The sequence below is a fragment of the Triturus cristatus genome, chromosome 11 (assembly GCF_964204655.1).
Source record: "Triturus cristatus chromosome 11, aTriCri1.1, whole genome shotgun sequence".
NCBI lineage: Eukaryota > Metazoa > Chordata > Amphibia > Caudata > Salamandridae > Triturus > Triturus cristatus.
In genome coordinates this window covers 48,107,424-48,131,398 of record NC_140594.1, presented here as the reverse complement: position 1 = coordinate 48,131,398, position 23,975 = coordinate 48,107,424, and the positions used below count along the sequence as shown (strand labels likewise).

General features: G+C 48.7%; 1 protein-coding gene across 1 annotated transcript in view; it reads right to left on the bottom strand.

Annotated features, from left to right (window-relative positions):
• Positions 1–23,718, bottom strand: part of BLOC1S2 (biogenesis of lysosomal organelles complex 1 subunit 2) — a 46,778-nt gene extending 23,060 nt beyond the window's left edge. Inside the window, exons 1-3 of the mRNA XM_085633327.1 lie at positions 23,592–23,718; positions 6,509–6,625; positions 5,876–5,995 (exon numbers count right to left, since the gene is read on the bottom strand). Coding sequence (XP_085489453.1) covers positions 5,876–5,995; positions 6,509–6,625; positions 23,592–23,643 — 289 coding nt within the window. The 5' untranslated portion in view covers positions 23,644–23,718. The remainder of the gene's footprint in view (positions 1–5,875; positions 5,996–6,508; positions 6,626–23,591) is intronic.
• Positions 23,719–23,975: the final 257 nt, after the last annotated feature.

Here is a 23,975-nt window from a genome sequence, read left to right as displayed (position 1 = left end):
TGAGAGTTCAGAACCTATAAACCTCTCAAACTACGCTGTCTGCTTACAGTCCTCCTCAAAGATTTCCCGCACAGAAAAGGTTTTTGAAGCAAAAAGAACGGCATCAATTCCCAGTTCGCTACAACAATCCTTCCTTGGAGTTGTTATCTCCCTAATAAATTCCCTACCCTACATATCCGAAGAAAGCCGACTTCCAAAAACTAAACGCATACAGCCTCAGCACATATCTTCATTACTAGCTCCCTCTGGCACCTCCTTCCCTTATCACACGGTCCTGCATGAACTACTGTGGGCGGCAACTTCACAATTAATACTTTACCAAAAGATGCAACTTCGGGATCGTTTATTGAATGTTACTTCCTTCTCTTGGAACGCTCATGTGTAATAACTTAAGATCTTTTGAGGAACTAAATTCGTCCCACACCATGCCAAAAAACACCCGTCTAAAAGCCTTCTCAGCAGCACAAGGTGATGCTCATGGCAGTTTCATCAGCCTTTGCTACCAGACACAAATGCAGGTCCATTTACTTTCATGTGAAGAACATGTAAACCCCACCTGGAAGCAGCTTGTGGAGTAGGCGGGGGTGGGGGGAGCGGTGGAGGTCAACATTTACGCATTACGCCTTTGGGTCCAAGTCCCTCGGAGTCCTGATGTGCGATTTGACAATCAGACCCCATACATTCTTCCAGCAGCATTTTTAAATCATTGGAAAAAGCTCCCAATTTTGCCTTCGATGTCTCACCCTTGGAGGGTCAGTCACTGTTCAGCAATCACTCACAGCACAACTGAATCAGCTGATGGCATTCATCCAATCAATATTTATTCTCCATGCTCTCATTTCAACTAATTTGTTATGGAGTCGCCTCAACGCCCACAGCTAGCCCACTAATATTTCCTATTTCTAGGGAGGAAACCTTTTCTCTAAAAAGGTCCCTTCTTAGCCGAGGCCCCCACTGCTGGATGGCTCCATCTAGATGTAGGGCACTGAAGACTCTTGGGTCCACACAGTTGGTCTGCAAGCTGGCAACAAACTCCTGGCAATCCTGCTGGCTCAAACATAAATAAATATACATCTAGACATAAGTAAGCCCTTAAAGTAATGACTTATGTTCTCACATTGTGAGAACCAATAAGGTGCTACGCACAGAGTACCACATGGCACTGCTAACCTGGGGATGCTCTCAAAGTGCACCCACACCCATATTAGAGTGCTGCTACTGCCCCCACAACAAATAGGAAGGCGTCCAGCGGCAGCCACGATTCTAGTGAGAACAGATGTTTTGCTACAAGACTACTGAATCTCTAGGTAACATTAGTTCAGTGCCCAAAACTGGGGACCACGTGTGCCACATAAATATGGTGTTCATGGACAAGAGTGTGGTATGAATTGTGTCTTCTGTAAGGGCATGTTGCATGCACACAAAACGCTAATGTTCTGTACAGGGAATAGCTATTCCAGTTTCCAAATCCCTTGAGAAGTCCATGGGATGCAATTCCTAACGCCCCAGTAGAAGCTTCACCAATGTCTGGTTTCTGTCAACAACAAAATCGACAAGAACCCTGCCTGAGCAGAAGGAAAACTGACCAAAATCAATTCTGTTACTTAGGAGTTCTGCCTGCAGCCCACCCAGACATTAGAAGACTACCCTGAAACTGTCTGACTGGGATGAGGCCCAACCCAAATCCTGGGACCCTCTGTAGCGCCCCCTGTGTGCTCCACTGAGGACAGTCTCGAAAATGCAGCGACCTCAGATTCTAGACACTCTCTGGGAATTCACATTTCCTTCATCAGCTGGCACTCTCATTCACATCTTGTGCAAGCTTGGAATCCAGGAATGAAGCCATCTAGTTTTGTCAGCAAAGTTATAGCGTTTTACTGTGGTACTGGCTTCCTGCCAAGTTCCAATATGATCTATATGAATATTGGCCAGTGAGTTAGTGGATTCGATTTACCTGGACCTCTGGAGACCAGCTCTGCTGCAGCAGCACAGAGAAGTCTGACTGGAGCAGGAGTCAAAATAAACAAATCCAAACAGAGCAAATCTGGAGACAGCCAAGATCTCGCGATGCTTTCCCCTCTCTCAGCAGAACACAGCCTTTGGCCACATTACTTGGAAGATACTGCCTTATCGCCTAGAGCTGTAAAGATATTTGGAGCTTGACTCAGCCCATGTTCACTTTACTACTTTTGCTATACGCAATTAAAATATCTGCTATTTTAAAAGATATTGCTCTACTCGATACAGAGTTCATGGTGTATGATTCCTGTCATACTGCGCAGAAGCGCCAAACCTACTTTTAGTAAACCTTTATTGCTAAACCTTGCTATGTTTGGAGAATCAGGAGTAATGTGGGAGTTTATAGGGTCTTAGGGTCTGAGACATCATTTATAAACCACAGTAGCCATCACTGTGACTGCCCAGTAATCACAGACTATCTCAGGGCCAAGAGAAGAATCATTGTTGTAGCAGACAGCGACCAACAAAACCCTTTGCTTCATTAAGCCCAGCATTGCTCTCTCGTCTCCGGGTCTTTAGTGCCCACGAGGCTGCCCGCAGATACTTATGCAGCAGCGCTGTCGATGGCTGCTTCGACTGAGCCTGGGCCGAGCTGGTCAGACGTTCATCTATACAGGAAGGGCATCAAATGGATAACAATTACGCAGAAAGACATATTTTGCGGTAACGGTAAAGTGTCTTGTAATGGACCAATATTCCAAAACTGTGACCTTGACACACCTCAGCCAGTTGTTGTAGCAAAATAAAGAGCAGTGGGCAAGTGACAGTGACAAGCGACATGACTAACCCTGGGCGTAGTTCACGAAGTAGCACTTCGCGAAGCTACGCAAAGTGCAGTTCGCACTACGTGAGCTACGCGTAGCACTTCGCGAACTGCGTAGTACCTTGTTCGCACTGTGCCAGATGTCGTTTTCAATGATTGCACAGTGCGGATAAGCAACCGGCACTGTGCAATCATTGAAAATGGCATCTTGCACAGTGCAGGCTGTAGTTTTCTGCTGCTCGAGTAGATTTTTACTCGAGCGGCAGCTTTCTCAACGCGAACTGGTAGTTTCTCATCGCGAGCGGTCGCGAGCATACGCGACCCCTCGCAATGAGAAACCTGACCTCCTTGCGTTGGGAATCTCGCCGGGAGGTTTATTTTCCATGCTCGCGATCGCCAACTTGATGTTGCTGATCGCGAACAAGGAAAAAGTCTCGCCAGGATGTCATTTTGCTTGCTCGCGGTCGCCAACTTGACGTTGAGGACCGCGAGCAAGCAAAAAATGACCGCAGCACTACGCAACACTACGCTACGCGTGTTCGCACTGTGCTACGTGCAGTTCGCGTAGTGCGAACTTCGCAAACTACGCGACCGTAGCATAGTGCTTTGCCCAGGCTTAGACATGACACTATAGATTATGAAGTGAAAATCCAGGTTCATAAACTGAAGTTAGTTTTCAATTGAGCACAAGGGATTGCAAAGAGGTGCAGAATTAGGCCACAGAATGGAGACACCACAGATGCATAGACTGGTCCTGCAGAATTGTAAAACTGATAGAATGAGTACTGAAGTGAAAGCTAGGTGTGCCACTAATGTATTTGTGGAATGTCTCCCAGATGAAGTAGTGTCTGAAATCACAGAAGGCACTCTGGAACTCTCTTGCTCACTGGCTGCCCCTGAAGAGCTGTAGATGGATGGCTACGTTTGAAACCCACTGAAGGCTTGTTAGCAATACAGTTATCAGCCTAGTAGTTCTCAGGACTGGATCCCGCAGAGGTGTCAGCAGACACTCTGGGCAGGTACCAGAGATGGGAGGCTTCGGCGCACTAATTCTCATTTGAGAAGGTGGGTTGTTACTATAATGTTTATCTGGAGAACATAGACCCGACTCTACACCGGTTCAGGCCCTGCCCACCAAGACACCCATTTTCTACACTGTCATAAGTCCCGTGCACGCCCATTGTCGTTTTCCATATGTTAGCATGAGCACGTTGCAGACCATCCTCTGCTTTGCACGTTACCGTACAGATATATTTTGCTTTATGCGCTAATGTACTTTCACACAAAACACGCTGTTTTGCTCGCTGTTCTTTTTCTGGGATTTAGTCTGTACATGTAGACATGGTTGTTATTCTGGTCAGGACTTAGCACCTAGATAAAACAAGCAAATGCAGCTGTAGTTTGGAAACACGCACTTTTGTCACATAGGTATGCACAGATAGGTAACCCACACTTGGAGAGGGACCTTTCCAGGGAAACGATCGTGCCAGCGTCTGGGATGTAAAACTTTCATCTGTGTATACTGAGGTACGGGTCTACTGCTAACACCTATATAATCATTTTGCTTCTGTAGAAGGGGAGGGAGGTTAGGCTACACTGTCATATATAATGACAGTTCCATTTATGGTTTATGGAGTACTTGCTATGCTAACCGTATTAGTGTTGGGCATTTTTCTACTTGTTGTGGCAAGTATACTCCCATAATCCTAAGCATAGTTCTGTGACTTCGCAGAATCTCTGCCACAGCACCTTGTCAGACTCTTCCCAGCGCGGAGAATCCCCTGCATATCAGGTCAGACTCAGCCCACCCACGACGACTCCTCACGTCACAGCAGGCGTCACCCACATCCAGAGAGTAACCTTCACACCCAGACATCAGCCCACTCTCACTGCACAAACACCTCCCTCTGCACACCAGTCACTGCCTACCCGCACTGCACGGATCGATCTCTACACCGCGTAAGACTCCATTCCCTCACACTGCACAAAGGCGCTCTTCCTGCCCCTGGCAGACTTAGCTCGTCTTCCCACATCGAATTTGGTACTGCAGAAAGACATCCTCCAATATAGCTTGTTAAAGGGTCTGGAAATGCTCATCGCCCAGTATGTCGAGGACCCCCAAAACACACCTATCATTTAAATTACCATGCTCAGTCCATGCCCTGCGAAACTCCAATTATGGATATCAGAGAACTTCCTGATGCTTAACTCTCAGAAAACAGAATTCCTTCCCATTAAAGTGCCCGGTCCCAAAAAATCTTCGATCCTTTGCTCAAGATGAAAGTCTAACATGTCGTTCTTACGTCGATAAAAATAGCTGGGCTTCATGCTTTACTTCACTCTCTTGCTGCCCCCGCCATCAACACAATGGCTCAATCGACAAACCTTTACTCTCGCAGTAGGATTAAACACCAACTCTCACCTGAGCACCACAGACCATCAGCACACTCATCGGTTATCGCTCATCTGAACCTTGTGCAAGTCATGCTAGCAGCTAATCCTCAAGCATCAATCGCTCTGCTCAAGGCTGTTCTTCATTTCATGGCCACTCATACAAGCCATGACCCCATCTCCCCAATGCACAGTGATTTACAATGTCTAACCGTCTAAGTTAGGATAAAATTCTAACTTTGCAGCCTGCTGTACCAAGGCATTAACCTAAATAAATCTTCCTATCTGGTCAATTTGGGATCATGGGCAGACAAAGATGTCCCTTGAGCAAGAACTGTTCATATCTAGAGGCTACAAGAAATAAAGTGTCCAAAGCACACAACTGAACCTTCACTGGAGCTGTCAAAACTACTTGTTTTCTTAGTGAAATGATTTTTAAAACTTTTCCATCCCCACTTTAAATCTGTTACATCTCATCCATCCTTCATGAGCTTGTATATCTCAAGATGTTCCTACTGTTTGCTATTTGTATCAAATTCTCTGCAGTAGAGCAATACAAAAATGAAAGAACTGTTAAATGGCAACAACTCACTCACACTACACAAAAACACTGCCCTTCACCCCACGTCAGACACTACAAACACACACAGCGCCATTGCCATGTCCAAGGCCGCCTCAAGTGCAGCTGCGGTTGCGACTCACAGTTATGATTCAGATCCTTCAAATTTCGGCTGATGTTTATGGCGAGGTCTTTCATCTCCATGTATTTTAAGCAGGTCAGCTTATTCATTTTTTCCAAGAGTTTGTAATCTTCGCTGGTGGCTGGAATGAAAAATAAAAAGATCTAAGAACTTTGAATAATTCAGTTAGTGCCGATGTTCAGATTTTAGAGGGCTGTTGCTTACATATCCCGTACTGCAACTCAGGAGTACATCCTGGCGTCACCTAAAGTGAAGGCGCCCATTTTTCTTGAGCGGAGCGTCTCTCTGTTCAAATTTCTGTATTTGTCAAAAGTTGGTATCTTTAATAATGGAGTCCAAAGTTCTTAAAAACTATTTTCAGTGGATAAAGAACCTCATCGTCAAGGTCAGCTCGCTCTTACCCATTAATGAAAGTGACCTCATACTGGGAACAGGATAAGGGAGAAATTGGTAGTAGTAAAACAAAATGAATATTGAGGAGCATGCAGAGCGTGCACTGTTAATTCAAGGCGGAGAAGCAGGCTGACTGAATGGGCCAAGCAATCTCTTAAAGTTACGGTAGAGAGCAGGGAGCCTCCTGTGCAGAGTCAGGCCACAGACGCCCGGCATGAGGGATATAGTGTCTTGGACTCACCAGTCAGTTCACCACTCAGGTACGTAGACATCTTGGTGAACATGTCCTTGCACAGCTCGTTGATATCCGCTTCCGCTGGCTCTTTTGCTTCCTCCGCTGTCTCGATCACAGTATCATCTAAATGAATAACAAAAGACGATTAGCCAGAAGAACTCTTGGTTAAATGTACTTTCCATTGTCCAAGCCAACTTAATGTAGGGAGTGTCATGAGCCAAAAATAATCTTGCCACCAACATCAAACTCAGAATCTGTGTCATTCAATCGGAACAGACAAAGGAGGAATCACAGCCAAGAGAAGGGCCTGGTATTTCAGGAAAGTGCCTGATTCCTGATAGAGTTTCTCCTGCGCAGTATGCATCACCTAGTATTTTACACTGAATAATGTGTCGTCTGAGCTATCCTACTAACCATAGCACAAACAAAACATAACTTACATCACTTCCCGATTCAGGGCAAGGGTGGAACAGAGCAGTAAGTGTCTGGGTCCAGAGATGGGATGTGATGCGCGCCTGTGGTATGTATAGCAACTTATCAAGAAGGCCTCTTTTGCAAAGACAGTGGTCTATTCTCACACTATTGTGGCATGGGACTGCTGTCCATGGCAAGTAAGGGCAGAGTGTTCGGGGCAGCTGTCACTGCGGCAGAGGCTTGCTGCCCCTACTAGAGAGGGGTGACTGCCTCTGCTACAGAATGGCTGCTACCATCGATGCAGGGGTGTGGCCTTCACTGTGTAAAAGGGGATTCAGAAATATGTGAGCTAGTATTAATACATTGCTTTTATACTGAACTTCTGGCATTTCTAAGTGCTGCAAATAACATGTTATTCGTACTCAATACCGGCCAAGGAAGGCTAGCAAGAGGAGTCTGCCTCGCCTGGATTGAAACCCATGACCTGCTACACATCACAATTGGACAGCTAACTGGGATAGCCTGCCAGCCTACTGATACTAGTGGACCTGTTATTGTGCATGACCCACATTAGCACCCATTTTCTGTCCATCCTTCTGATGCGAAAGGGCTCCAGTATGGCGGTAGCAATCTCTTGTACACAGCAGCTTTCACCAGTAAGAACATGGTGGGCACACATCAGTACTCAAGACGTGTTCCACTGTGCTCTGCGCTAAGACAACTAGCCCCAGTTTGCTGCATCTGCTACAGGGAACTTCCTCTGCAGTATGCAAGAAGATGCAGGGAACTGCCTCTGCAGTATGCAAGAAGATGCGGGGAACTGCCTCTGCAGTGTGCAAGAAGATGCGGGGAGCTGCCTCTGCAGTGTGCAAGAAGGTGCAGGGAACTGCCTCTGCAGTGTGCAAGAAGGTGCAGGGAACTGCCTCTGCAGTGTGCAAGAAGATGCGGGGAACTGCCTCTGCAGTGTGCAAGAAGATGCGGGGAACTGCCTCTGCAGTGTGCACAAGAAGACGCGGGGAACTGCCTCTGCAGTGTGCAAGAAGATGCAGGGAGCTGCCTCTGCAGTATGCAAGAAGATGCAGGGAGCTGCCTCTGCAGTATGCAAGAAGATGCAGGGAGCTGCCTCTGCAGTAGGCAAGAAGATGCAGGGAGCTGCCTCTGCAGTGTGCAAGAAGATGCAGGGAGCTGCCGCTGCAGTGTGCAAGAAGATGCGGGGAACTGCCTCTGCAGTGTGCACAAGAAGATGCGGGGAACTGCCTCTGCAGTATGCAAGAAGACGCGGGGAACTGCCTCTGCAGTATGCAAGAAGATGCGGGGAACTGCCTCTGCAGTATGCAAGAAGATGCGGGGAACTGCCTCTGCAGTGTGCAAGAAGATGCGGGGAACTGCCTCTGCAGTGTGCAAGAAGATGCGGGGAACTGCCTCTGCAGGGTGCAAGAAGATGCGGGGAACTGCCTCTGCAGTGTGCAAGAAGGTGCAGGGAACTGCCTCTGCAGTGTGCAAGAAGGTGCAGGGAACTGCCTCTGCAGTGTGCAAGAAGATGCGGGGAACTGCCTCTGCAGTGTGCAAGAAGATGCAGGGTGCAAGAAGATGCAGGGAACTGCCTCTGCAGTATGCAAGAAGATGCAGGGAGCTGCCTCTGCAGTATGCAAGAAGATGCAGGGAGCTGCCTCTGCAGTATGCAAGAAGATGCAGGGAGCTGCCTCTGCAGTATGCAAATAGATGCAGGGAGCTGCCTCTGCAGTATGCAAGAAGTCGTTGTATAGTGCACAGGGAATGCATCTCAGCCTTTGGTACTCTGAACCCATTCCAGCCAACTCCTTTTAGCTCACTCTGCCACTACAGGATCAACAATAGCCAGAGCAGCCTGGCACTGCTACAACAGGATGATTCCTGCCCACACTGCGAGGTCTCATCGCCTATCAAGAGTAACACGCGCAACCCCATGCCGGTTTCAGCTCACGGAGGCTCCCCCATGAGGCGCAGTTTGAGATCTGTTGCACAATGAGTCAAGGGAGGCACCTCCAAACTTGCAGATTGGATTTGGGAGGCCTCAATCAGAAAGACGCCTCCTTGTGTTTCAGTGGCACCGCCTTTTGTATTTGAGAGCCATTTGGTTTGGGAGGCTTCCTGCTAGGAAGTTTCATCTCGGGAGGTGAGTCCCATGTTTCCCAAGTACAAGGTCTAGTAGCTGCGGACGGATCTGTGTTTATTCACTGGCACCATGCAGCCAGGCACCAGGGGTGTGCCAACGACAAACCTGTCTGCACCCAGCTGCGCCAAGTTCAGACAATCGTAGAGAGTGGTTAGCAGTGTGACCCAAACTACCCACCTTAGTTACACAGGTCAGGGGCTGTTTCCCATCAGCATTAACGTAAATCCCCTCAATGAGAGGGCATATTTGGGGGGCAGAAACAAGGGTGTGGAAGGGTCATGCTTAAGGCCCTTGGGTGTCATTTTCTCCCTCCTAAACTAGAGGTCACTCTCCCGAAAAAATAAATGGGAAGTTCACAAAGGAACATTTTGCTGCTTTGTTCATCACAGATTCCCGGCTGAGGGGGTGGGGGAATCAACACTCTCTAGGATTGAGGTCCTGTGTTGGGATCAGACGGGCAGGAGAGGTGGAAACAATGTACAGGGCTGCACTTGTTGTGTGCAAGGCAGCTAAGCTTAGGACCAAGTTACCGTAGACAAGGGTCTCCAGCTTCTTCCATAACAAGATCTACTTCTGATTTGTGAGTATAGTCCCTCTCTACTAATGACTGACAATTGTTGCAGCAATGATCACACCAGAGACCATCACAATAGTGACCACACCTAGGAGGATTACTACTAGCGAACCACCCAGGTGTATCTCACAATACTGAGTGGTGCTCAGATAACCGGTCCTAGGAAGCTTGTTTCCGGTCCAGGGAAGACCTGACTTGGCAGTTCGGGATGGACTGTTCCCATATGGAACAGGGTCAAGACTGAATTGCATATGGCTGGGTCTTACCTGGGGTGACAAAGTGAGTTAAAGAACGATGATGGATTCAACCCAGATCTGTGACTGGGGGGTAGTGTCTGAAAAGTTTCAGCGCTCCGTCCATCATCTCCTTGTGTTTGCTAAAATATCATATCCAGAACATGGACTAATATTAATCATGAAAATACATATACATGCACGTACAGATTTACCATTCTAAACTCAACATCTACATACCTGATAGTATATATATCTTCAAGATAAATAGATGTGGAGTAAAAAAATGTGAAGCCATACTTACCTTTATTTGATTACCAATATGATATTGTGGGAGCCTAAATTTTGGATACAATATTTTGGTTGGAAAATATTTTAAATTCTGTATTGTAATAGAACACCAATAGTGCAAATTATAAGATGGGGTTACTAACAGCAATGTCAGAAAACGTGTTCTCAAATAAAACGCCTTCACATGAGTAATGAATAACAGTGGCAGCAGTAAGTGCCCACGGCCCCAAAGGAAATACTAAAATCTAGAAATGCCCCCAGCCCACTGCATGAGCGATCATTTAACTAGCAGCTTACATAGTTATGGCTTTTCATTCATAAGAATTGCAAACATCAGTATATCATTTTCTCAAAATATATGGTTTTCTATCAAATATGCACTTTTCATTTTGGGTTAACCCAAAGAAAACATGGTATTGCTCTGAAAAATCAATTTTTGCATCAAAAATCAGATTTAATGCATAGTCTTTAAATATCAGCTTGGGATTTCCTCGATACAAAAATCAGAGACAGACTCCGACCCACATGCCCAGGTTTTACTTTACCCTGCCAGGAATGAACACAATAATGCCAAATATACCTACATTATGCCAAGGATGCCCACCACTATGTCAGGACTACGACTGTGCCTTTGCTGCTCACCATAATGCCAAGAACCCCTCCATCATGCCAGCCACGGACATTATTCCGAGGGAGCCCATGATTATACGATAGATGGCCTCAATAAAGCCACAAATACCCACAATATAACAAGGACAGCAGCCTTTAAGCCACAATTAATCCAAATATGCCCGCAAATGTCAAGATTTACGGTTATTATGCCAGTGGCAACATTAGGTCAGAAATTGACATAACAACCCCCTCATATTGAGGGCATCACATACATTTGGTGTTCCTAAGACACCAGGAATGGCCTCCAGGAAGAGAATATTTAGTTAAAGGAGGGACACAATGTCAGACATGCATGAGCGTACATCTACATGTACTCATTCACACAGCAACATTTAAACAAATAAACATACATACATATGCACGCACAACACTCCCACTGCCTAAAACAAACAAGACAATTATTTTTCTCCACCCTCAATCAAGCCTTTGTTCTCCTTGGGTACCAGGTTGCTAACGTATGGTTCTCACACACTTCCACTGTGTCTCTTGCAATTCCATACTTCAGCGAATTCACTTTGGCTATTACTGGCAGTAAGAAACTGGCTTATTATTTGGGGTGGATGACTACCCACCTCAAGGATTGACCCATCTCCCCCAGCCCTCTCCCTTTGTCTCATAGTAGGCTGGAGTCCGAGCAACTGCCCACCACTGATCATGATCGGTCAACTCCAATCATGCCAGTTCTGCCTGGACCTAACCCTCAGCTTAATGATCACTCCCCCCTTGCTAATGCTCCAACCTCACTATTAAAAGCACATGGAACTCAGCTAGTCCTAAATGACCAACTTCCTCCCCAGGATCTACCCTCCACCATCGCGGACCCCATAGGCTTACACCGAGACCCCCCTTCACCAATCGATTTCCTTTCACACCCTCCATCCCTCGCCAAACACTCAGATTTGGCTGCGCTACTAGATGAGATTTCTCTACAGTTGCACCTTCTCACTTCTGAGCTACATGACCTGAAAGTCCTCTCAAACAATCTTTTCCCCGTGATCAGCTCTTTCCTCACCTCTGCAAATTTGTCCAAAGCTCCCACTAGCGATAGAAGTCACATGAACAAGCCTTTAGCCTCTCCCATCTTGAGATCCATTCCCCTTCCCAACGGCCCCTCTCGCCCGAGAAGATAGGAGACCGACCTTCAGATCTCCAGGACCTGCACAACTCTTACCCTACTTGGTCCAACCCCAACAAAGCCCGCCAAGACAAATACAATCCATCCTTTCTAACCGAGAGACCCTCCTCGTAATCTTAGAGGCAGCAATAAGGTGAACCTCACTCATGTGAACGTCACCCAGAAACCTTCCCCCTCTAATCCCCTACGACTTAAATGTGTACTTCTAAATTGCAGGTCAGCCAGTAACCATGCCTCTGATATCTTCGACCTCATCCAACACAAGGACTTAGACATTACCATCCTCACTGAAACTTGGCTAAATCCCGCTTCCACTCCTATTTTAAGACTTCCTAGTACCTCCCACTCATGATATAATTAGGTTAGACAGAGCTCGGAAATTGGGTGGGGGCCTAGCCTGCATTCATAGGACACACTGTCAATTTCTCACGTGGAGTCTAATGCGCCCTCCTCTTGTGAATACTTCTGTCTCAGCATCTCAAGTAAGAACCTGCCGGTTTGCAAACTGCACACCTTCTACCACCCCCCGGGAGACAATCTCTCCTTCATTGAGCAATTCATGGAAATCATGTCTGGCAATGTTGACTCAGGCGTGTCCCAAATCTTCCTTGGTGACTTTAACCTTCACTGGGCAAACCCCAAAGACCCTGCGGTATCTTGCCTTAAAGGTTTTTTAAATGATCAAGATCTGAGTCAGCACTGTGACCAACCAACCCATAACAAAGAAACTCTAGACCTCATTATCGTGAAAGGGCAGACCGTCACCCTGGATTCCATTACCCCGTGTGACTGGTCAGACCACCACTGCATCCTCTTTTATATTAACAGGGAGGTACTGATGAGGAAGGCTCAACCAACGAAATTAAAGATATGGAAAAGGAACCTCAAATCAATAAACTCGGTTGATCTAGCTGCCCATTGTAAATCTGCCCTCTCCTCCCAAGCTGACTTGATTGAGGTGCAGTTACTCACTGACTCTTACAATTCGACCATCTCCAACATCATGGATGACATTGCTCCACTCCAACATAAAAATGCCTCAACAACAAAAATATCCAAACCGTGGTATAATGAAAACTTAAACACGGAACGCCGCAACCTTAGGGCAATGGAACGTTCCTAGAGATCAAATCCCTCCTCGGACCAACTTAAACTCCTGAGAGATGTTAGGAGCCTCTACTACAAACAAATCAGGAGCGCCAAGGCTAACTACTTCAGACACCAATTGAATCAAGCGGCAAACCATCCCAAGAAACTTTTCGAATTGGTCAAACAGCAATCAGTAGCAGGTCCAATCCTCTCTGAACCTGGAGGCAGCCCACCCTCTAGCAACAAACTTGCAGCTTTCTTCATTGAGAAATCAAGCTCATCTCCACTGAACTCGCCTCTAAGAAGGCTTTACTGCCCTCCTCTAGGGCAGCATCACCCCTTGACCTCTTAGAAAAGATCAACTCTACCATCCAGATTACCAAGAACAATGCCTCCTGGGACACCTTTACCCCATTTAGTAAACAAGACATCAAAAAGATGCTCCTGAACATTAACCCATCCAACCACTTCAGTGACCCGTTACCCCCGGCCATCTTCAAGGAAATCAAGAATGCACTCATCCCCACCTCAACAAGGATTGTAACTGCTTCTCAATCACAAGGCACGATCCCAGACTGCCTAAAAGCAGCTCAGGTATCACCTATACTAAAAAAAACTAACACTGACAAAGCGGATCTCAATAACTTCCAGCCTATCCCCAACATACCCACCCTAGCGAAACTCCTTGAAAAATGCATTCAATCCCAACTCTGTGCTCACATAGAGAACTACCAACTCCTTGACCAGCATCAATCCGGCTTTAGGAAGGGGCACAGCACCGAATAGGCTCTCACTCGTGTTATGGATGACATTTTAAAAATGCTTGATCAAAATTAATCCTGCCTCCTGATCCTCCTTGACCTTTCCTCCACTTTCGATGCGGTTAATCAGGACAACCTCCTATCCATTCTGCAAAACAGGATGGGTTTTTCTGATCAGGTGCTACAATGGTTCTCGTCCTTCCTCCACCACAGATCTCAACGAGTCAGGGCAAATCACTCTCTCTCACAGCCCTCTCCAGTACTCATGTGGGTCCCCCAAGGATCGGCCTTATCTCCTATCCTCTTCAACCTTTTCTTGGAACCATTAGCTAACTCACTAAACTCCACGGGTATTCTTTTCCATGTGTATGCCGACGACGCGCAACTATCTGAAAATCGCATCCCCGGAAAACATCAGCTCACTCAACACTACCCTAACGTCTATCCAAAACTGGTTAACTGAGAACCATCTCCTGCTCAACACCTCAAAAACTGAATTCCTGCTCATCTCCCCTCCGAACCACATCCCCAAGCTAGACCTTTGGTTGAGGCACCTCACTGCTTTCAACTGCACTTCTCTCATCATAGACTCAGCCAAATCTCTAGGCGTCACCATGGACAAGCACCTGAATATGATAAATCATATCAGCAATATATGTAAGGGAGCAAACCACTTGATGAGGACACTCAAATATCAAACCGTTTCTTCCACTTAATGATTTCACGCTGGTACAAACGCTTATCCTGCCGAGGCAAGATTACGGCAGCGCTACCTTCTGTGGCCTTCCCAAATACACCCTGGCTCCACTAAGGGCATCACTGAATGCTGCTGCTGCTAGACTGGTTACCGGCACCAAACGCAATGAGCACATATCCCCAGTCCTAAAATCTCTTAATTGGTTCCCCTACGAAGCACAAATTCAGTTAAAGATTGCCGTTATGATGCACAAAGGCTTCCACTTCAATACTCAAAGGTACCTGGCGCAAAAACTTGAACTATATTGCGGTGTAAGAGCCTCAAGAAGCGACTCTACTTTTCTCTTGAAACCACTTATCCTTAGAAAAAAAGAACTTGTCACAGAGCCTTCTCTGGCGCTGCCCCAAAGATATGGAACTCTCTCCCACCGGAAGTACGCAGAATCTCCTTAACAACGGTGTTCAAACTGGAAGTCAAAAGATTCCTGATGAATAAATTCCCACTGTAAGTGGGCTAGGCTCTCCTGCTCGATGACCTTTCCTACTAACATGGTACCATCATTTACTACTATGCCCCCTCCGCTACCCGTGTACAATTGTCTATTATAACCGTCCATGCAACCCACAGCATATGTAGCAGATCTGCGTCTAGCGTGGAACATCTCGGGCAGGCAGAGTCAGTACGGTGAAAATATCTGTTGATTTTGGTTGGCATATAATACGCCCCGTGTATAATGTAGAATTGGATTTGTCTGAACCTCATGTTCCTGGGGATCTGGATCGGACTAGCCAGTACTCAACCCCATTCCTTGTCTGGGAATTGCCTTCCTAAGTCTTGCTCCCATTTTAGTCTAAGGGAATCAAACTTGATCGTGGCGTGCTGGCGTAGCGAGGCCGCGCAGCACCACGTCAGGTGTCTGCCCTGTCCCATTACGTCCAAGTATTGTATGGTAAGGTGCGTGGGTGGTTCAGTGATGAGATCTCCCCATCGCACAGTAGGCGTGGCTATCAGAGACGGGTGCAGGAGGACCCGTCCTGCTGGGAGCCCATCCTCCTCCACCAGCGTCTCATAGGGAAGCAGGATGCCATCTCGGTAAAGATCTCCCAGGGTCTGCACCCCCGCCGCGTGCCATTGCAGTAGCTCTGTTGAAGTAAGTGTTCATTGCCCTCTGGGAGCACCCTCTAGTGAAAGAGCAGGATCATATGGCGTTATATGACCAGTTATGTAAATGCTCCTTGTATAGCAGTTATACGCTATGTTGAGCCACACAGATTCCGGAGGTCGCGCTCGTGCGCTGGGGTGGAAGAGCTGGAGGATCTGTGACGGTGTAAGTGGTGAGAGCGTGGTCGCGGTATCCTCACACTGGCGGCCTGCTATCCATCTAGCCACCCACTGGAGCTGCGCTGCTAGATAGTAGTGTTCGAAGCACCCGCCCTGGTCGGTGGATAGATACAGTTTTTTAATCACCACTCTATTTCGACTGGGACCCCATATGAAATCCCCCGATTGTCTTCTCCAGTGTCGTAAAAAAGGAAACCGGTATATGGATGGACAAGTTGGTAAAATATCCCCACCGGCTACAAAATATGACAATGTTGAGGGGCACCAAGGGACCTCAAAAGCCTCCATGAAACCCACAGGACCTCATTTAATAGGGGACAACAATGTACTCAGTTGTCAATATAATCTACCCATTGCTTCATGAGGTTGCACCTCCAATCCTTAGCCAGTGCAAAGGTTCTAATAGAAAACTCTGCTGACGCCCAGAGTACCACCTTTGCCTGCCATGTCGGAATGTCGCCTTCCAGGACATGGCTATCTGTCGGTTTGCAAGAATCAGCGTCAGATTCTGCAAACACATTAATTGTTTGTTTTTTTTTAGTTATCAACCCTATGTTAAGGAGACAGCGAGTGGGATCACACAGCAGGATGGAGTTTGTAATGGTTGAAATACAAGATGTCACCGCATGCCAGTAATCTGAGATCACTGGACATGTCCAGACCAAATGAAAAAGGTCCACTGTATCACGACTGCATCTGGGACAGTGTGCACTAACCCCAGGGTACAACTTGGCTATTCTGTCCGGGAAAAGTTATGTATGGTGCAGGTAATTGAATTGCGTGTATCGTGATCTAGCGTTCCACTGTATCAGTTTAAGGGAACAAAGGCATCTCAGTCAAACAGGGTCCGCCGACTTCGTGAACAACCGGGCAGCCCACCAGTCTCTGAGGGCAGGGGAGCATGGGCCACGCAAACCACGATTCAAAGTGTCATATAGGACAGATATCACTTGGTGCAAGGTCGTAGCAGTCAGCATCAGTTCCAGAGGAGCAGCTGTTCGAATTCAATCTCTCTCAGCGTTCAACATCTTGCCAGCCACATCCCGAAGAGCTGAGTATTACAGAAACTGTCCTGGGGGTAGGCCACAACTCTTCATTAAGTCTTCGAGCATGCGCATAGTCCACTATCACATCCCCCCCATGTCCTATAACCAGCTGTCGTCCAGTCGTCCACAGAGAAGAGGACCCATACGGATCTGCAAAGAGGTGGTTCCCATAAGGGTAAGCTTGGGGCGTACCCTAGTGGTAGATAGGAAGCTACCTTGCACCCTCTATTGGCACACAGGGAGCTCCTCGCACCCCACACTGGTACACAGGGACCTGCCACGCACCCTTCGATGATACACAAGGAGCTCCCTGCACCCTCCAGTGGTACACAGGAACCAGCCCCACACCCTCCAGTGGTACACTGGGACCTGCCCCACACCCTCCAGTGGTACACAGGAAGCTACCCCACACCCTCCAGTGGCACACAGGGAGCTGACCCACATCCTTCATTGGTACACATGGAGCTGCCTGGTTCATCCCAGTGGCACCCAGGAAACTGTTCTGCTCCCCCCAGTGGTAGACAGGAGCTCCCCGCACATCCTAGTGGTAGACAGGGAGCTACCCCGCAGTGGCACACAGGGAACTGCTCCGCTTCCTCTAGTGGTACATATGGAGCTGCCCTGCATACCCCAGTGGTAAATATCAATCAATCAAACCATTTGTAGAGCGCACTACTCACCCGTGAGGGTCTCAAGGTGCTGAGGAGGTGGGGAGAGGGGGGGGTGATGCTACTGCTCAAACAGCCAGGTCTTGAGAAGTCTCCTGAAGGTCAGCAGGTCCTGGGTCTGTCGCAGGCGGATGGGGAGGTTGTTCCAGGTCTTAGCGGCAAGGTGGGAGAATGATCTGCCGCCTGCGGTCGCTCGTCAGGTGCGGGGGACGGTGGCGAGGTCAGCGGAGTGAAGCTGGTGGTTCGGGGTATAGAAGGTGAGTCGTTCGTTGAGGTACGCTGGTCCAGTGTTGTGGAGTGCTTTGTGAGCGTGGGTGAGGAGCCTGAAGGTGATCCTCTTGTTGACGGGGAGCCAGTGCAGGTAAATAGGAAGCTACCTCGCACCCTCTAGTGGTACACGGTGAGCTTCCAGCACCCAATGGTGGTACACAGGGACCTACCTCGCACCCTCCAGTGATGCAAAGGGAGCTCTCTGCACCTGGCAGTGGTCGACAAGGACCTGCCCCGCACCCTCCCCGGACTCTCCCGTGGTACACAGGGAGCTACTCCACACTTTCTCGTGGTAAACAGAGAGCTACCCGCACCCTCCAGTGGTACACAGGGAGCTACCCTGCACCCTCCAGTGGTACACAGGGAGCTACCCCGCACCCTCCAGTGGTACACAGGGAGCTACCCCGCACCCTCCAGTGGTACACAGGGAGCTACCCCGCACCCTCCAGTGGTACACGGGGAGCCACCCCGCACCCTCCCGTGGTACACGGGGAGCCACCCCGCACCCTCCCGTGGTACACGGGGAGCCACCGCGCACCCTCCCGTGGTACACAGGGAGTTGCCCCACACCCTTCACTGGTACATATGGAGCTGCCTGGTTCATCCCAGTGGCACCCAGGGAACTGGTCCACTTCCACTCCCCCCCAATGGTAGACAGGGGCTCCATGCACCCCCCAGTGGTAGACATGGAGCTGCTCTGCTCCCTGCAGTGGTACACAGGAGTTGCCCTGCACTGCTCCAGTGGTACACAGGGAGCTGTCACCAGTACATGATGAGCAGCCCATCCCACTAACACAGGGCGATGTCACCAGTACACAAGAAGCACCCTGGGAGCAGCTCACCCAGTGCAGAGGGGGTTGTCAGTGGTACACAGAGCGCAGCCACCATGTCAGTACACAGGGAGCCGCTTACACGGTTCATTGGGGGAACCCGTCCCAAATACACAGGGTGTGGTCACCAGCAGGCAGGGAGCACCAGCACCCAGCTCCCCCCACCCCAAATTACTAAGGGAACTGCCACAGGGTAGTCAGGGAGCAACAAGCTCAGTGCAGAGGGAGCTGAACCAGTACACAGGGACCTCTCCCACAACAGACAGGGGGCAGCTCACCCAGTGGAGAGGGAGCTCTGACCAGTATAAAGGGGTCTCACCCAGCACAAAGGGGCCTGCCCCACAGCAGACAGGAAGGAGCTCACCCAGTACACAGGGAGTTCACCCAGTAAACAGGGGGCTCAACCAGTACACAGGGAGCTCACCCAGTACACAGGGAGGACCCTCCTACCAAGCACGCAGAGTGCAGCTCCTCCCACCGTACACAGGGAGCTCTGACAAGTACACGGGGAGTTCACCGAGAACACAGTGAGAAGTCCTACCAAGTATCACGCATCATGCGTGACTAACGCATTTCAGTGTGGTGTTCCGCTTCACCGCACTGAAATGCATTGTCACGCATTTTAATGCCACTGTCTCTCTCCTTACCAGCGCTGTCAAGTAACTGACATGGCCGCCATGCCAGGCTGCTAGCGCGCACGCCTATGACACCTGCACCCGGCCGGCTCTGCTAAGTGCTGCCAGCTGCTCCCCGCAGCCTTGCCAGCCCGGGCGCTGCCACGGTCAGGCTCAGTAACACTAAACAGTATAGTATATGTGTGCACTCTCTGTGCTGCTACAATGTATCAAATAGCCTGGCCTGCTGCACTGAAACTCCCGCCCGCTGCGTGCAGCGGAGTCACTGGCCTGAAGTCACCCGGCCGGAGGTAGGCCCGTTCCCAATACCGAGACACGCAGGCGGGCCTGAGCTGTGGTTGCGTGAGAGGCTGTGGCAGGCGCAGTTATCGGGGATTGGCATGCGAGTGTTGCTGTTTGTGGCAACTTGAACTGGTGCCACCCCTAGTCGGTGACCTCTCCTACCTTTTGCGCCCTGAGGCCCTCACAGGTCAGCCCCTGGATCGCGACTGTGGCTGCTTTATTAGAGTATAGCTACCGCTGCGAGATTTAGCCCTGGCCGAACACGTTGGCATCACGTGACGGGCGCAACAATAATCACACAGTGGGGTCCATGTGATTTGCTTACAGGAAGTAGTCACTGTCTGAGTAAGGGGTGAGCGGCAGTTATGTTTCTTTGCGCGCCACTGCATGTGCTGCCAGTTGGGTGCCTTGGAATGCCATGCTGCAAGATTCGTCTCGGCTGCTATCCGGTCTGTGAGTGAATATTATTCATGGCTGACATGTTCTTCTTGATTTATGTATTAATAGCGTTAATTTAATTTAGCAACCTGCAAGTAGATGTCACCTGCTCGACTCGGGCCGAGACAGGCCGGGCTCTCAGCTGACTTACTGTTATGATTAGCAGCGGAGTTGACCCCGCTGCGCCACATGTGCCATCTATAATGTGGCCTGTAGTTCCTTGCATCAGTAAAATAAATAAATCCAGGATGGCACCTTCCCTGTTGCTGAGTGTTTTTCGAGCAATTCAGGTGCTACCCCCAGTGTCACTCTAGTGAGCTTTCGGCAGCAGAGTTTTGGGCATTCTGAATGCGGGAGAATCATTGTGAATGCGCACTGGATCGACCCGTGTGCAGTTTTTTCTATATTATCCAGCGCCAGAATGGGTCCGCTGGTGCCTCTCAAGTCGATTGGCTGGACACACACTGAGTGGCAACAATTAATAATACTATTGTGGCAATAATGATCCAACATACAGATGCCAGGGAGGCCGGACTTGGCCCATAGAGGCGCAGGCTGGGGCAGGATGATGGCCCAGGCCGCCAGGAATTGTTACTGAAGCCCCGCAGCACAGGACAACACTTATCTGACCTCGACAAGTGCTGCTGTGGGTTCAGGTTCTGTCCGGGCAGTGAGTGCCAGAGCAGGTGCTGCCAGTGTCTTTTAAAGGCACACGGAACTGCTCTCAAAGCTCCTCACCGATTCAGACTTCAATCTCATCAACACTACAACACCTCAGTCTGCAGCCAGAGTGTGTGATAGTGACTCACAGACACACTTCAGCAACAACAGATCGGCAGAAGACATTTTTTCCCCAGCTAGGTGCAGCAGTAGGTAGTAGGATTGTTGTAACTCGGGACTTCTGTAAGCAAGTCAAAATCTAAGGCTGCTGTAATTAAATGTAGCTGTTCAAAGGTCGTACATTTGTTAACTGGCAGTTCACTCTGCATGTTCTATCGCAGAGGGTCAATATCCCTGCAGCAGAGATCACTCTACTGTGCACATCGCAAACCTGTTTATGAGGATCGCTCCAAGTTACTAAATGCCCTTCCATTTCTAGCACTGTGCAGCAGTTTCAAGATCTCAGAGTTCCTTGTTGCTCAAATGGGTGTAACTTCTGATATTTATGTGTCTCCTAGTAAAAGTGCACCCCCCTGATCTAGGGGTGTGTCATCAGGGCACAAACGATGTCCTCGCGTTGAGGTTTCAAATGATGATCAAAAGGTAGAGTTGAAGTTCATTTCGAAAAAACTTTATTGAAAGTCTTAGTTAACAATCAATCCACATGCGTTGCGCTGACATTAGCGTGAGTTTTAAACTCCCAATGCATTTCGGCCTGAGCCTTCGTCAGGGGCAATCTACGAGCAGTAAAGAGGAAGAAAAAATAAAAACTGTCGGATTTCAGGGAGATGACTATTGTTCACCCGTGTGAAGTCCCGTGAGTCTGGTGAAATAACGTGAATTCGGTCGAAAGTTAGTGAGGGAGTGATACTAGAGTGGTGGGAGTGAGGGTAGCGGATGTATTTCAAAGCATTCGGTCAGTTTATCTAAAATTGGGGGTGGATGAGTTGCTTAGAGATGCATGCGTCAGGAATGAACAATTAAAAAGGATTGACAAAACGCCAAGGAGGCTAGTGGAAACCTATCATAAACATGCTAGCGGTGGATCGTTAAGACATGCTCTTACCGAGTGCTGGAAGCCTCATCGCGTCGTCCGTGTGTGGTGCTGTACGCCTGGGATGATGCGGGAAATGGTTTAAGTGTTGTCGGAAAAACGCTGGGAGCGTGTGACGTGATAGAATACTATGTGTATAGAAATAGGACTACCGTAATGATAGTAAATGAAAACAGTGAAAGGACTAGCCGAGTGAATGTGAAATGTACTTGGGGATCTGAAAAAATGGGAAATCACCGATATATGTAGGTGGTAAGTAGGTAAACTGTAATCTGTGAGTGTAAAGAACGTGTGTGATAACGCTGCTAAGCAATCAGAGCAACAAAGATCAAATGTAAACACAGGCAGCACATCGGGGAGCAGAATCTTCATACTAATACTGTGAACAGCGCAGGTAGGACACCAGGAGAAAAAAGGGTTTTCATTTTACAATGGAACAAGACAGAAGGATCAGGTGCCGAACAATTTCCCAACAGCGATAAAAGGTATGCAGAGTAATAGACGTAAGCAATAAACAGCAATCTATTGGATCAATGGCGCAGACACAGGAAATTCAGGATGGGGAAGAATATCATAAACAGTTGCGCCTGCAGTCCCCCGCCCGAACTCCCAGAGAACACCCCGGAAATTGTGGCACACATGAAACGGCAACGAGTCATAACAAAGGAGGTGTATCACGCTGATCCCAGAAAAAGAAAAACAAGAGGAATCAGAGAGGAAAAAGGAGGCCATGGAAAAAGAGGTGAAAGACTAAAGAATCCCCTCCCCCAACCCCCCACCCTGCACCTCTGCAGATGAGTACGGCCCCCCCCCCCAGCAGTGTGCCTGTCGCCCTAGAACCAGACCCGAAATATAGAAGAATAGGGAAAAAGAAGTAGGAAAAGAACCCCACCAGACGGGGGGGTATAGAAAGTGTTAATAAACTGGAGGAGGGCCTTCAAAACATACCCCCGGCTTCTCCCTCCCGCACGGTAAGTTTTCCCCAAAGTAAACAATAAACAGCACAAAACCGATCGTATCAAAGAAAGATGGGGAGCATTATGCACCTATTATGCTAATAGCTATGCCATGAGAGCACGCAACCCCTGAGCCCGCCCGTCCACTAGATGACCACCCCTGAAGGATCAGCCTTATCCCTGACCACTCTTTGCAATTCTGCCCATGCCTACCCCTCGACCCAGCGGTGGATTGATTGTTAACTAAGACTTTCAATAAAGTTTTTTCGAAATGAACTTCAACTCTACCTTTTGATCATCATTTGAAACCTCAACGCGAGGACATCGTTTGTGCCCTGGGGACACACCCCTAGATCAGGGGGGTGCACTTTTACTAGTTCATTCACTCACTCAAATTCGGAGAGTGAGACCCAGGAGCACGACACAAACTACAACAACCAAAGAATCATCAAGCAGTGCATGTACCATACCCTTTACTTCACATTTATGTGTCTCCCTCATCTTCATTACTTGATTTTGATCGGAAGAAAGTGTCACTCATAGTCATTGAAATGTCACTCATATTTTCACTGACATTATAAAAATGTCACACATAGCAACTTGAAACCTTGGCAGCTAGGAGTGAGCAGCTCACAAAGTAAAGAGGGAGTAAACTCACTGCACACGGAGGAGTGACCAGTACACAGGGAGCTCCCTCCAAGCACACAGGGTGCAGCCCATCCAAGCACACAGGGTGCAGCCCCCTCCCACACTACTTGTGTCCACAGTGCAGAGGGGACACCTCCGCCAGTACACGGGGCACTACGAGGCTCTGGTGCAATGCCCCACACCCAGTACACGAGGCACTACTTGGCGCTGGTGCACTGCTCCGCCCACCCCACTGCTCACGTTTAGCGCTGCGATCCTTCGCCGCCTCCGGCCCCAGCCCCGCCGACTCCATGGCTGATTCCACGGACGGGATTCCAGGAAGTGGTCCTAGTGCTCCAAGCCCAATTGTGCGGCGAAAGAAGCCCAAAACAAGGGCCGCCCATAGAACGATGTGGACAAGCTGTAACCTAAGCATCTTAAAAACAAACGAAGGACTTGAGAATCGGCTGATAAGAGCTGCCATGATGGGGGAACAGAGCCAGGGGCCAGGGCCACCCACTGAACTCTAACCTTAACCAAGAGTGTGTGGATCCCAGGGCAGACATGCTACTGGCATGCAGTCCTGACTTTTTCTCTAACATAATCTCTGTGCTTGCTGGTGATTTGGTTAAGCCCTACTCACAG